This window comes from Galeopterus variegatus, unplaced genomic scaffold (assembly GCF_000696425.1).
Source record: "Galeopterus variegatus unplaced genomic scaffold, G_variegatus-3.0.2 Scaffold219, whole genome shotgun sequence".
NCBI lineage: Eukaryota > Metazoa > Chordata > Mammalia > Dermoptera > Cynocephalidae > Galeopterus > Galeopterus variegatus.
Genome location: NW_007726330.1, coordinates 705,969 through 720,926, shown reverse-complemented (window position 1 = coordinate 720,926; position 14,958 = coordinate 705,969). Strand labels below are relative to the sequence as shown.

General features: G+C 49.9%; 1 protein-coding gene across 3 annotated transcripts in view; it reads right to left on the bottom strand.

The window, feature by feature from the left end:
• The window catches only part of UNK (unkempt family zinc finger), a 32,971-nt gene that overhangs the window by 6,407 nt on the left and 11,606 nt on the right, over positions 1-14,958 (bottom strand). Inside the window, exons 2-11 of one of the 3 annotated variants that reach the window (XM_008566088.1) lie at positions 7,896-8,105; positions 6,721-6,897; positions 6,426-6,556; positions 5,734-5,869; positions 5,068-5,185; positions 4,013-4,097; positions 2,443-2,585; positions 1,804-2,004; positions 1,133-1,198; positions 464-638 (exon numbers count right to left, since the gene is read on the bottom strand). In XM_008566088.1, the coding sequence (XP_008564310.1) occupies positions 464-638; positions 1,133-1,198; positions 1,804-2,004; positions 2,443-2,585; positions 4,013-4,097; positions 5,068-5,185; positions 5,734-5,869; positions 6,426-6,556; positions 6,721-6,897; positions 7,896-8,105 (1,442 nt within the window). The remainder of the gene's footprint in view (positions 1-463; positions 639-1,132; positions 1,199-1,803; positions 2,005-2,442; positions 2,586-4,012; positions 4,098-5,067; positions 5,186-5,733; positions 5,870-6,425; positions 6,557-6,720; positions 6,898-7,895; positions 8,106-14,958) is intronic. The other 2 variants (XM_008566089.1, XM_008566090.1) reach the window with 2 other exon arrangements.

The window sequence follows — 14,958 nt, the reverse complement described above, 5'->3', positions numbered from 1 at the left end:
ATAGTTTCCCTCCTAGAGGACAGGAACAGCATGTCTCCCCAGGGCCTGTCATAGGATCTGGTACAAATTTGGTACCCATAAATGAGTGCTGAAAGAAAGGGGCAATGACTTCTAATAGCTGGAATTCTGAGGACAGTTGTGCAGGTTGTTCACTACACAAGGACACCTAGTGAGAGAATTGATGGGGACTGAATAAAGTATGTCTTAAGATGAGACTGTACCTGCCCAGGGGAAAAGGCGCCTCTTTCTAATTTGCATGAAAGATCTACGAGGGCCGGTCTTGGCTCTACACCTTGGGCTCATTTTCCCTTTAGTTCAAGGGGCTCAAAGTGCCCACCCTTTGACTCCCCCAAAACAGATGTCTAAGGTCACTGGTGTGCTGATTTGAGTATCACTTCAGAGACATGGGTGTTCCTGACTCCAGATGCAGTCCTGGGCTTGCAAACAGCAATGGCCTATTTACCTATGACTGACTCTACCGTGTCGCTGGTGGGGTAGAAGGGCAGAGCATTTGCATTCATGCCAGGGACGCTGCTGGTGCCCGCGGGGCTAGGGGGTGTAGCTGCCAGGCTGGAGGTGATACTAGAAGAGATGCTTGAGGTCAGGGGGCTGCCCACAGGGAGGATGGCCAGCATGTCCTGCAACAAGAGAGTGAAGAGAGACAATGGGATGCCCGCGTATGGAGGCCGTGGCCAGAGCTGGAGCTGGGTGAGGCAGAGCAAAGGGAAACAGCACATTTCAGCTGTCATTGGGCTGCCCCATGCCCAGAGAGCCCTGCCCACCCAACACCTTGTTGAGAAGCTGAAGTTGGAGCGCTGCAGCTTGGAGGCTGCCAGGCCCGCTCACCCCCAAAGCCCTGCGGCAGGGAAAGGGAAAAGTGAGTGCAGTGCCTGGCATGGCACAGATGTCCAGTGGTATTTTTTTGACTGACTGATGAGTTAGTCTAGGAGGTAAGGGGCTCCAGAGCCTGACACCTACTCTCTCTGGATTTGGGACTGGGGCCCCACCTTAGTCCTACCCTTATCTTATGGGTAAAGTGGTGTCCCCAACTCCCTGAAGCCTCCTGGGGTTCTGGGCCTGTCCCACTCACAGCAGATGCCAGAAGGAGAGGGAGGGGCTGGGAGCTTTATACCTGTTTGGGCTGAAGCAGAGGTTGCTCTTGACTTCTGGGCTCTAGTGAATGAGATTTTAATTTGGCCTGAGAGAGAAAAGTCAGGGAGCAGAGATAAATGTGAATCCAGGAGTCCACCGGAACCTGCCATGGCTCACTAAGGCTGCAGGTACCAGGGGGCAGGTGGTATAGCCATCTGTCACCTGCCATGTAGTCCCCCTCCACACACACACCCCCTTCTCCCTCTCCATCCCTGTCCCTTACCCTACCCTAAGCAGGCAGCTGCTCCTCTCCTCCCAGGTGACTGTAAGCCTCAAATGAAGCCCAGAAACTTTCTCTCCAAGCTCAGTTAGGGATCCCCTCCATCCTGCACCCCCAAACCCTCCCAGTCTATCAACGCAGCATAGGCTAGGACTGCTCCATAGGCAGGAATCCTGCTCCTCTATTAACCAGCTCTGTGACACTGAGGAAGTTACTTAGTCTCTCCAGCTTTCCTGTCCTCAGCTGTCAAATGGGATGACATCACTCACTCTGCTCAGTCCCGAACAGGCTGAGGACAGGAGAGTCATAGCTCCCAATCATCCTCCCCAAAGCTAGGCCAGGACACTCTTCCAAGCTTCTCTTGCCCCATGCAGGATAAGGATAACCTCACTGGGCTCTAAGCATCCTCTGCTGCCCCTCTCATCCCTTACCTGGCATTTGAAATTTTTCAGGTACTCGGCTCCCACCTGGTCTTCCCTCTCGAAGCCAGGAGCCTTCTTATAGCTGCCAGGGGCAAGGCCAGATTCCCCAGGGAAGACAATGCCCTCCAGGTTTGGGGGCTTCCTGATGGAGCCCGGCGGGGAGCCACAGAGGTTAGATGGGCTGCCTAGGCTGCTGTTTCTACAGAGGAGCTGCAGAGGAGGAAGGGAGTGGGCCGGTGGGCATAACACGGGCTGGGTGCATAGCCCATCCTCTGCCCCCTCCTCAGAGGGAGACTCTTCTGCAAGGGGCTCAGTTGTATTTTCATCTGCCAGTGGGCAGCAACAACTACTCAGGGACCCTTGGACCTCATGAGGGAACTGAAGAAGAGGAGGAGTGACACAAGGCTTGTGCCCCTTCAACCAGCCCTACCCAGGTTTATCAACACAGGCTCGGGAGATCCTCCACCCCCGCCTCGGCTTTTGACAGAAATGAACCCTGGGGCAGGAAAGGCAGAACCCCTTGGCCTGAGAACATATACCAGGGCCTCTTCCCCAAACACAGGCTGAGAGGGCCTGGGAGGCATGAGAGGCAGGTGTTGGCTCCTGGGCAGGCATGGTGTCCACCCACTCCCCAGGACAAGCACGTACGGCGCTGAGGTCAGGGGCATGCGGGCTGGAGGGGCTCACAGGCACCGAGTCTCCGGCAGCAGATGGCATGTACAAGACGGGACCCGGCTGGGTGGGGCTGGACACAGCTGAGGAAGGCTGTAGGTCATCACTTAGGGGTGGCTCTGCAAGAGATGGAGGCAGGCAGGGGTCAGCAGGCTCCTGAGCCAGTTCTTGTCCTGCAAAAATGCTCCTAGGTCCTTTCCAAAGGAGACCAGGCATCCCCCCCACACATAAAGAGAAGGTACCTCCCTCATTTCTGTTAACATCATGTCTTGTGCACTTACTATGTGCCAGGCGCTATGCCAGCACTTTGCATGAATTGTGAATCTTCACAAAGACCAGAAGATCCAGGTAATATGGTCTCCATCTTATAGATAAGGAAATTAAGGATCAGGGAGGTAAGATAAATCTACCTAGGCAACAGAGCTAGGAAACATGAGCTGGGGTTTGAACCCCAATCTGTATGACCCCAAAGCCTGAACTATTCCTCACTTCTCTGGGCTGTCTCAGTTGGTGGTCCCAGTGCCCATGGCTGGGGGTCACCTCTGCACCAAGAATATACTTGTCCCTTCTGGGGCCCTCAGTTTATTTTTCACACTCAGCTCAGAGATAGGGCCTGAGCCTGGAAAAGGGTTAAGGAGAACCAAAGCAGTGGCCTGGGGTGGAAATAGGTGTTAACTTGAGCTCCATCTCTGAGACTGGCAGTGGTGAGCTGGAGTGTGATGCTGAGGATGTAGACCTGTGCTGTCCCACATGGCAGCCACAAGCACACAAGGCTGTCGAGCACTTGAAATGTGCTGGTCTGAATGAAATGTGCTGTAGGTATCGAAATACATATAGGATCTCAAAAACTTAGTATAATAAAAAAGGTTTCAGTTGGTTAGAGCACAGTGCTGATAACACCAAGGTCTAGGGTTCAATCCCTGTACCAGCCAGCTGCCAAATAAAGAAAAAAAAAAGGAAAAAGAAAAAAGGTAAAATGTTTTGATAATTTTTTATATTGATTACTTATTGAAATAACATTTTATATTGAGCTAAATAAAAATGTTAAAATTATTTTAACCTGTTTCTTTTGCTTTTTTTTTTTTTTTTAACATGGTTAAAGTGTTTTTAACTTTGAAATGACATATGGGGACACACTATACTTTGACTACACAGGCTCTAGATACCTGAGCAGGGCTCAGTGGGGAAGAGCGCTGTATTTCATTAGTGATGCCTGCTGTGGATGTGACTCGGAGTGGCTGGTGGGATTTGCCAAGTCGGCTATGGGAGGCACAGTGCCTCAAACCCTGCCTGGGACTGTAGGTGCCTGACCAGGGGGGCAGTCCCTGCAGTCTCTATCTCACGACCTTAGAAGCTCCAAGACTTCAAGGCCAGTTCCAGAGAGGTGAGGGGAATGGAACTTCCAGTGCAGACAAGGCCTGCTGCTGGCAAACAAGGACTCCTGTGCACGGCATGCTGACAGGGCGGCCCCTGCCTCAGCCTGAGCAGATGCTTAGGGGAGGGAAGGGTGGAGAGGTCACTGCCACAGGGCAATGGAACAGCATACGTTCTACGTGGGCAAAAGCGCAGAAAGGTCCTCGGGGACAGCTGCCCGACTGCTGCATGTCGTTGCACTTGGTGGATTTGTAGATCTGGAGGGGGCAGAGCAGAGGCAGGTCAGGCTTGGGCCAAGAGGGAAGGGCAGGCTCCCCCTCCTCCGCATGAATGGGCTAGCTTAGTAATCTCTTCCTGTCTCCCCCCATTCTACTCCACTCCCATGTCTCTCCCTACTGACTTCTTACTCAAACTCTTGAGGTAGACCACTGCCACCAACACGCTCTCCCTTCCGGCATCACAGGTCCCACCAGCCCTCACAAAGGGATCCTCTCCATGCTGCTCTTCACTCATGGTCTTGGCCAGGACTGTGCCTCCAAGTATGTCTCCTGAACGTTAAGTGAGCCAAGATCTCACGCAGCACACAGTCAACCCCTCAACACACCCCTGCCAGGGCACCCTAGGTTGTAATCTACACTGGGTCTAACTTTCTAGCCTCCGATCTGCAGCCACATTAAGGTAGTATCTGTTCATGTGTCTATCTCAGAGTGTCCTGGCTTCCATGGAACCAGGGACAGTGTGTACCTCCCTGTACCCTGCACAAGACCTAGGCACACTGATAGGGCCCAGGGCCACATCATGGGGCCAGTAGGCCAGGGAACTGCATCAGGGAGGTTGCTAATACCCTAGGTTCTGATCTGGGACAGGAAAGCCGGAAGAGGCTCTTTATTTTTTAAATCCTGGTGTCACTGAATTATAAGCACCATGAGTGGCCAAAGCCCACAACGGCCAGGTCACATGCTTAGTCCACACCCTCCCTGTCAGGCCTGGGGGAAACAAAACTGGAAGCAGAGGGATGCCTGGTGAGTGTGGGCTCAGAATGAGAGAAGCTGCTGAGCTGGGGCTCCTCTAGGCACTGCTGGGGGGAGCCCATGGCTATGAATCCCTCTTCCAGGATGGTGTCAGGGTTGGCTCTGCCAACATCTGCCCTGACCTTCCTTGCCTCTCTCCTTGCTTCCCAAAGGGGCCACACAAAGCCACCCCGCCACCCTTGCTCCGAAGGCCCACCTCCGGGTGGAACTGCTGCTCCGTGCGGGTGTGGCAGTACTGGCAACCATCTCCGTTCTCACATTTGCCGGGGTCTCCCCACTCATCTCCATGTTTGACATTTGGACAAGGAGATGACCTGATCCGACAAAAGTGTGGGTCAGACAAAGGCAAGAGAGGATGAACTGGAGGCCTAGTGCCACCTGGATCCCTGCTCAGGGCCCATTTCTGGTCTCACAGGGACAGATGCAGAAATGGAAAAGGTCAGCTGCAGAGTGAGGGTCTTACTAGGGCCAGAAGCCAGGCTGTTTCTCTGGCCCAGCCTGGCTGCATCACCAAAGACAGCCGGCCCTCCCAAGCACCACGCCAGCCCAAGAGAGTCAGGCTAGGGCCACAACCACTCTTTCCACACTGTGGCCGGCCCCTCCTCCTGCACATGCCCCTCAGGATCAGAACTGGAGGGGCCCCAGAGATTGTCTGACCAGGGTCCTCATTCATGCAAGACGAGGACTCAGGCTCCCATGTTCAGCCACCTTTAACATTCCCTCCCCTTGAGCCTGGACCCTGCGATCTTGTAATCCCAGGGCTGGCCTCCCCACCTCCCTGAGAGCCACGGTGGTAGCAGCCTCCACCATGATCCCTTCCTTGCCACTCCCTCCCGTGGCAGGCCTCCTGGGGCCAAAGGACCTGTATTTGTGTTTCCGGGGGCTCCGCCGCCGGTCCTTGCTGTTGTGGTAGTAGGGACAGGCGTAGCCCTGGCGGCACAGCCGCGGGGGCTTCTTGCACGGCTCCGTCTTATAGTTCCCCAGCACATAAGCTGTCTCTGCACAGGGGGCCAGAGGGCAGCGGTCAGGCAAATGGAGCTGGAGCACCCCGAGAACAGCAGGAGTGGAGTGGAGGGAAGGGCAAGGAGAAGCCACTGGGAAGGGATCCAGGAGCTAGGGTTCCTGTGAGAGCTGTGAGCAGGGCCACCTCCTCACAGGCTATGGGCACACTGGGGAGGCCAACACCAAGGTTGAGACCCAGGTGACACAAGGAAGACATCTCTCTCACTGGAGATACTTGCAGCTCACAGGGCAAAAAGGGCAGCCCCATGAGGATCAGGAACATGCGCGTGTGTACTTATGCATGCGCTTGAGTGTGCATATGTGAAAGCCTGGAGGGATCTTAGGAATGCAGTGTATCTGGGAAAACTCCTTTCCAAGAGCCTCTTGAATGGCGGGTGTAAAGCGGGCTAAGGGGCTGAGTGCCCTCCAGCAGAGCTGGATCTTCAGTTGGAGAAGAGGTGAGCCAAGATCTAAGGGCAGCTCTGGGCAGAAGAGGGGAGGGGGCAGATGTGTGGCAGGAGGGGTTCCGACCATTTGTGTGGCCACAGGTACCTTGCCACCGAGGCTCCTCACTGAGGATTTTTTCTATCATGGCGTGGCTCGCAGCCCCAGCCGACTGGCCCTCTATGCTGCCCTCTACTGCGGTCTGACCATTCTGCAAGGCCTCCATGGCCTGGAGCTCCCTGGGAGGAGAGGAAGGGGAGAGAGGGAGGGGAGGGAGCATGAGGGGGCATGGCCATAGTGCTAGCCCTCCATTGCAGTCTGTGGTACTCACCGTCATCAGCAGCCAGGACCCTGCCCCAGACCCCAGGCTATCGCCATCAGCCCAGCCCAGCCCCCAGCCCACCTGATGTCGTAGACGGGAGAGCGGAGGTCATGGGGCCCATGAGCAAAAGCGCAGTGCAGGCCGTTTTTGGTGCAGTTGCCTTTTGAGTCTGTTTCGTGGATGCAGATTCCAGTTTTGTAGTAACGAAGGTGGTACCTGCGCTCAGTATCCCCTGTAGTCCTGTGCAGGAATGGGCACCTGGAACATGGTGGTGTGGACCACTCAACCTTGCCCCCTGCGCCTGGGCTACCCTCCCCACCCCTACCCTTCCCCCAACAGTTGAAGGGCTTTCACCATCAAGGTGGATCAAGGAGAAAGGCAGTGATTAGCCCCCCCTGCCACCATGGCTCCGCCCCTTGAGCACTGCAGCCTGAAGGGGGCGCAGTAAGACCTGCATTCCTGGGCTGCCTTGAAGATATGCTCCAGAGGTGGCACTCCTGGGTGGCACACACAGCTGGGAGAACAAATGCTGCCCAGACTGGAGGTCCTCAAAAAAGCAAATGATCTACTCAAAATGTGCGCACAGACCCTCACGCCCCGAGTGCTTCATTAGGCTGGGCGAGAGTCAGCAAACGTTTGACCTCTGTAAAAAATAGGGCCTGGTGCAGGGATGGTTCGGCAAGTCATACCCACAGGGCCCCCGAGGAGCCTCCCATCACCCTTCTGCAAGGCTGAAACAAATGACAAGCAGGGCCAAAGAATGTCCCTCTCACTGATGTCCCAGGTTTGCCACTTCCTTAGGTTTTTCATTAGTGCTGTGTCCTGTTTCTCTAAAGATTTGTGGTAAAGCATTTAGAGTCAGCAAATGGGGGAGCTGGTGAGGCTCTGTCTCTAAACCACCAGCCCCGATGGGAGCTGCACAGGATGCAGTGGGTGGTGGCAGGACAGGGTGAGGGTTCCTGTGACCTGCAGGGGAGGATGAAAGAAGGCCCAGGGAGCCACCTTGGTCGATATGTGGCCCCTCAGACTTAGCAGAAGAAAGGCCTGCTTTAGGTTTCCTAAAAGTGGTGAAAGGGAGTCTTCTTAACCCCCAAGGTGGGGTCTGAGTCTAGGTCCAGGAAGGTGGGATGGACTACAGCCAGTCCTTGCAAAAGCAGCCTCTGGCTGGCTTCCCAGAATCTTCCTGGCCTACTCTGAGGGCATCAGACCCATGAGACAGGGGGCTTGCTCCTCTGAGGGCAGGCTGGGGCACTCACTCGTCGCCCTCCGGGCAGAGGCCTGTAGCCTCGTCGTACTTGGTGCAGTAGACGTCAGGACTGTAGTTGAAGGTGCCGTCCCGTCGGCGGATGGACCGTCGGCGCCGCTGGTTCACGAAGTGCCAGTGGAAGCAGGTGTAGGGCCGATGCTGCGTGCATTTGTGTTGCACAAAGAGTGGGCACTGCTCTGTGCGGAATTCCTTCAGGTACCTGCAAAGAGACCCCGTGTGGGGCAGGCCGGGAGCAAAGAGTGAAGCCCCTTGCTTTCCAGGAAGAAGTTAGCCACCAAGTCCCCTGAAGGCCCTGCTCTGGGTTGTTAGTTTCATTGGGACACTAGGAGAGGACCAGAACTATGAGGCTGGACCTCAGCATTTGGACCTATACCAACATGCAGGTCCCAAGCCATCCTGAAAGGCAGGAACCACAGATCACAGGGTGCTCAGCAGCCAGCCGTCTGCCAGTTGACAAGGAGCAGCAACCTGACCTCAAACAACTGTCTGGGCTCAGAGTGGAGCCTGGATCTGGTGCGCACAGAACACAGGCCAAAGGATACAGCCCACATCTCCGGCTCATATCAAGACAGTCAGAGCCTCACTAGTCTGGTGTGGGGCAGGTAGGTCCAGGGCTGAGACTCTTCAGATACGTTTTCTCTAATGCTAACGAAAAGTGCTGAGAAATACTGGGGGGGCATGGGTGCGGCAGCCAGATGCTCCCCAAGGAGCACAAATGGGGGATAAAGGGGCAGTGAAGCCTCCAAACAGATCTTTGTCCTTCACTCAGCACATGCTTATTGAGCACCTACTAGGTGCAGGCATGGTGCTGAGCAATGAGGACCGAAGAAGGACCAGGTCCTTGTCCTTCCTTAGGAAGCTCACATTTCCATGAGAGACGCACAATAGGAGGGATCAATCAACTATGGAAAGGGTTATGAGGTAGGCTTGGTCAGGGTGCCTGGGGAACCCAAGAGGATCTTTGACCCTTGGAGGAAGGATAAAGGGGAGGTGTTAGTGGATGAAGAATTCAGGGAAGGGTGTTTTAGGCAAAGGGATCAGAGTGTGCACAGTCCCAAGAGCTCCAAGTATCTTTGTGGGACGTGAGTAGAGGAACTAGAAAAGGGAAGTGAGGCTGAGGTGAAGGTGCAGGAGGCCAATTTCACGGGTATCATCTTTGGGCCCCAGGTACATTCTGAGACACAAGACAGAAATCTGGAAGGCTCCCTAGAGCCTGATGCTTTCCTGTCCCCTGTGGCATTTGAACAAAAGGTGTTTCTTGCTGTCTCCCTCTCTGTCTGGTTAGACAGAAAGCAGTGCCGTCAGGCTGCACACAGCTACCAAGCCCTGGCAGAGTTGGGACACTGATCCTTCTCCTGGGAAGCAGATACTCTTCATGACTCTTTGGACCCGTTAGGAGGCTAACTCAGGAGGTAATAGGTAGAACATGGAGAAAGGAAGAATTTTCATGAGGAGCAGGAAGAGTAAGGAGCAGTTAGGACAGGCAGATTACATACAGAACGCCCAGTTAACCTGGACTTTGGATAAAAAATAACTTTTTTTTTCCTTTTTGTCTTTTTTCGTGTCCGGCAACGGATCGCAACCCTCAGTGTCGCACCCATACCGGACCGGGACCAGCAACGGGATCGCAACCCTCGGTGTTGCGGCCGCACCTCGCTCAGCCAGTGAGCGGGAACCAGTCTGTATGTGGGATCCGAACCCTCGGCGGGAGTGCCGCCATGCTCCCAAGCGGCGCACTGTAGCAGTGCGCCACCGGGCCGGCCCAAAAATAACTTTTTTACATAGCATTAAGCATGTCCCAAATACTGAAGGGGACATACCTACTATACTAAAGAAATTATCCATTGACGGGCCAGCCCGTGGCTCACTTGGGAGAGCGTGGTGCTGACAACACCAAGTCAAGGGTTGAGATCCCCTTACCGGTCATCTTGTTCTTAAAAAAAAAAAAAAAAAGCCTTCAACCTCCCCCAGTAGTCACTGATTAAACACCAACTATTTAGCCTGGCATTCCTGGCTCTAACCCAATGCACTTTTCCAGTGTTGTTTCCCTTGATACCTCTCCATTCCAGCCAGTAAAACTGGACTCCAGGATGTCTTGCAAATAGATCTTTAACTTTCCTGCCTTTGTGCATGTCCCGTTCCTCACCTGTAGAAATCTTTCAAGGCTGAATTCGATGGTAATGAATCTTTTTACACCACCACCTCCATGAAGCCTTCCTTGACCTCCACTTATCTTCTTGTCCCCATTTAACAGCTATCATTCTCTAGGTTTTTACAGCACTTTTTAAAAGATATTTTCTATGGCCCCTATCTTGCACTGCCTGTTAATAACATGTACATTTTTCTCTACAACTAGATTATAAATTCCTTGATCCCAAGCTCATAGGAACCAAGTATAGTGCCTTGAACAAGACAAGGTTAAAAAACAAAGTTTGAGCTGGCCAGTTAGCTCAGTTGGCTAGAGTGCAGCCTTGTAACACCAGGATCAACAGTTTGATTCCCCATAATGGCCAGCCACCAAAAAAGAAAAAAAAAAGTTTACTGAATGAATACATCAAGGAATGAAAAAGTCACAAAAAGAGCAAAGTCCACAAGGCAACACCAATAGGCTCATGATGCCCCCCCTCGGCAGACAGGTAGAAGCCTAATCCCATTCCCTTGTGAGAAGCACTACAGCACAGGTAACTTTTAACTCAGCAGACAGGGCCAGACTGTCCTGCAGAAAAGCCCCTCATGAGAGAAGGGGCTGAATCCAAGCACACAGAAAGCCCACTTTCAACTAACCATAATCAGATGACAGAAAATTCCCACCTTCTGCTTAAGTCACTAATGAAACTGTAGCATCCCTTATCTAGGAACCAAAATGTTTGCTCAGAATTTCCCATTCTCCCTCTCCCCCTCCAACCTCATGCTAACAGGCAAGCAGTGCCCAAAGGCAGGGAGAAAACCACTTAGAAATCAGTCTTTTCTATGCTTTATGGATTGAAATGAAACATAAGTTTTCAGTGGAAATGTACAACTAACTCCATTAAGGTCCAATCCATCTTTCCATTTCAAAGGTCTGAAAGCACAAGATCTAAGAAACTAAACAGGCTGAGATCCACTCTTCAATCCATTCAGCTCTCAAAAAACCCAAGAAATCCTAGGGTCTAAGCAAGGAAGGAAGACTCACCAGCCACCCTGTGCCCACTCCAACATCTGGGGAGGGGGAAGGCCCAAAGGACTACACTCTTCACACCCCATCTCCCAGGAATACCCACACTCAAGGAAAAAAGCCAATAAACACTGACTAGCTTCGAACTAATGAGGCTTCAGCAACCTACAGGGGACAAGATGAGTCAAGAAACCACTCAGGCCCTGAGTCAATAAGCGCCATCAGAGAAAGCCACACCTTAGACCAAGAAGAGGGACCAACAAAGCCTGGAGGGACACAGCAATTGGCCGGAGCTACACTTGGGCTGAGGAGCAGCACCTTCACACCTGCCCCACCGGGGGCTGACTTTAAATCAAAGCTACCTTTTACTCCTTTTTAAGATATCACATTAATTATCCTATTAATAGTTTATTTATAAATGTAAGGGATTACGAAGGTAACATATCCACTCACAGAAAAGTCCAGAAAATGAAGAAAAGGGCAATATCACCCTTCATCTCACCATCCGCCTTTTGGTAAATTTTCTCCCAGTATTTTTACATAGATATAGTCACAAAGTATCATATTGCTAAACTGCTTTACAAAACTATTAAAACTCTTTTAAAACTTTTAAAATCAAATAAACGCACACACCCATTTCTCAAAAAAAAATAAATTATTTTCAACACTTATTGGGTTATCTTTATTTTCCAAAATTCTGAAAAACAGCAAAAGTCAGGCTACATGAAATCTAAATTCAATCACTCGCCCTACTAAACCAACAGTGGTAACTAAGGGATTAACAATAAATTAGGTAAACTGTACCACCCTTAAGGAGGTGTTAAATCAAATGCTAAATTGTCAACAGCTGAATTTCCAGCTAATCTTTAAATCCTGTTCCAAGCTGTCTAACTTAATAGATTTACCAGTTGGGTGTTTCACTTCTCCTTCTGAGGAGCATATCAACACACTAAACAAACAGAAAAGTTTTAGAGATGACTCAGAGAAAAGCTATTGTGTGTACGCAAGTTTAGAAGCGCATGGGAGAAAGTAGCTGACGTTTTAATCTACATCTAGTTCCCCATTGCTTCTAGAATCTACATCTAGTTCCCCATTGCTTCTTGTTTAGCATGGCCTCAAGCTTACCTCCTTCCCTCCCCCACAACAACAAACTAAACTCTAGAGTAGGGGTGAGCAAACTTTTTCTGTAAAGAACCAGATAGTAAACATTTTAGACTTTGAGGGCCACAAGGCAAAACTGAGCATATTAGGTACTTACATATCGAGAGAAGAAAAGTTTCCACAAATTATTTTTAACAAAATTCAAAATATAATTGACTACAATTTTTTTTGTAACACAGGACTACTAATAAAGAATGGATATTTGGGGGGGCGGATAACATTTTGCAAAGTTGGAGGATTTCTTTCACCAACACTGATTACAAATGATCATCTGTTAATATTGTTTCTGTAATGAGATTTTACATATTTCTTTTTTTGGGGGGACAGCTGGCTAGCACTGGGATCTAAACCTATGAGTTTGGTGTTATAAGGCTGTCCTCTAACCAAATGAGTATTTCATCTCTGAAAATGTCTTTTGACATAGATAGGTACTGCCAAATAGCGTATCATTAAACCAACATATGTTTTTTTGTTTGTTTGTTTGTTTGTTTGTGAACAAACCCTTATGTCGAGCATAGAGCACAGCAAGGGAGCTGCTCTGCTATGTACAAAACCCAGACCCAGAAGCAGGTCACCTATGAGTGGTGTAGCACCAGGTTCCCCATGAATGCGTGTTGCGTGACAGGCAAGGGGGTGGCTCCTTTCCAGCTGCTCCATTTCCCAGGATGAGGGGCTCTCTGCATTGGACCCTGGTCCCGGTGTGCAGCAGGCACAAGCATATGATTCTTTTTTTTTTTTAAAGATGACCAGTAAGGGGATCTTAACCCCTGACTTGGTGCTGTCAACACCACTCCCTATATGGGATCTGAACCCGTGGCCTCGGTGCCATCAGCACCACACTCTCCCAAGTGAGCAACGGGCTGGCCCAACAAGCATATGATTCTAACTCAGCATATCTGGCTCTTAGATGAAATTTACAGAATTCTACTAGTCTTGATACTTCTTTTAATCACTCCCAATTAAAGGTTTGGTGTAAAGTCGTCAGTTGCACAGGTAAATGGATTTTGAAACGTGGAAATTTCCTTTGCATTCACATCAAGATGCAAAATCACTGCTAGAACTAGTCTGCATTTGGAAAGTACATCTACAGTAAACTCGTGGAGGAAGGGAGAGCCTGCCTTTGTTTCCACTTCTGACAGGACAGGAAGTGTATAAGGCAGCTTAACATGACATCGCGATTCAAGCAATATTCGTCACCGAAATGACTTTACTGTAGCATAAGGTCTGCATTAGCACTGACTGTTTTGCCTTGTAAATTTAGGTTGAATTCATCAAGAAATGTTATCAAGTCTGCAACAAAAGCTAATTTTCAAAGATATTCAGCATTCAATAGTAGTGGCTGAGAGAGATTCTTCTCATTCAGAAAAATTTCAATCTCAACCCCGTGGTCAAAAAATTGCAAGAAAACTTTACCACTGCTAAGACATCAAACTGCTGTATGGTAGGGCACATCACAATATTCAGCTTCTCTTTCTGACAACAATTCATGGAACTGATGATGGTTAAATCCACAAGAGCAAATGAAATTCATCACTGACATTAATAGTTCAATAACACATGATAAATTCAAATATTTTCAGCAAAGTATCTGCTGATGAATAATACAATGAATAACCATAGATTTTAAACCCCTTACATTTCATAAGCTTTGTAAATTTCTCCAATTATATCTTTTTCTGCTCCACACAAATTAGCAGGTTATACTTCAGGCTATACCAAAGCAGTGTTTTCTTAACTTTTTTGAAAATAGTCTCACCTGTAGTTGTTCCAACCAGACTATTCATAGAAGCTAATTCTTCAGTCACTTCAAACCTGGCATTGACTCCATGAATAAACAAAAACTAAATAGTAACATCTACTGACTCCTCAAGAGCCAAGGAAAACCACGTGAAATCATTTGCCTTGTTTTTCAATTGATTATCGATGTTGTTCCAAATGTTCTCAACATTTTGAGAACTGTTCTTGCTGAAAAGCTAACAACTCTTAAGTTTGCTTTCTCTGGACACACTTCTGCTGCTGCAATCAAACACAATTTAATTAAATCAACATCAGTCAGTGGCTTTCCTTGCTTAGCTAAAAAAAGAGCCAGCTGGAAACTTACTTCAGTTGTAGCCTTATTTTCATTTTTCATTTTTTTTTTTTTATTTATTTATTTTTTCCTTTTTGTCTTTTTTCGTGACCGGCAACGGATCGCAACCCTCAGTGTCGCGCCCGTACCAGACCGGGACCGGCAACGGGATCGCAACCCTCGGTGTTGTGCCCGCACCTTGCTCAGCCAGTGAGCCGCCGGTCTGTATGTGGGATCCGAACCCTCAGCGGGAGCGCCGCTGCGCTCCCAAGCGGCACACTGTAGCAGTGCGCCACCGGGCTGGCCCTTCATTTTTTATTTTTGTGGAGAAATTCTGCTGTGATGAAATATTCTTTAGGGCCGGCCCGTGGCTCACTCGGGAGAGTGCGGTGCTGATAACACCAAGGCCGCGGGTTCGGATCCCTATATAGGGATGGCCGGTTAGCTCGGGAGCGTGGTGCTGACAACACCAAGTCAAGGGTTAAGATCCCCTTACTGGTCATCTTTTGGAAAAAAAAAATAGATAGCTGTGCTGAAAGAGTACATCAGTATTACGAGACCAGGTACTCGTGATCACAGTATTCTCAACTCACAGGAAAGCAATGGTCAGAAAAAATAGAAAATTTAAAAGAGAATATTTCTTTTTCTTTTCCTTTTTTTTTTTGTCTT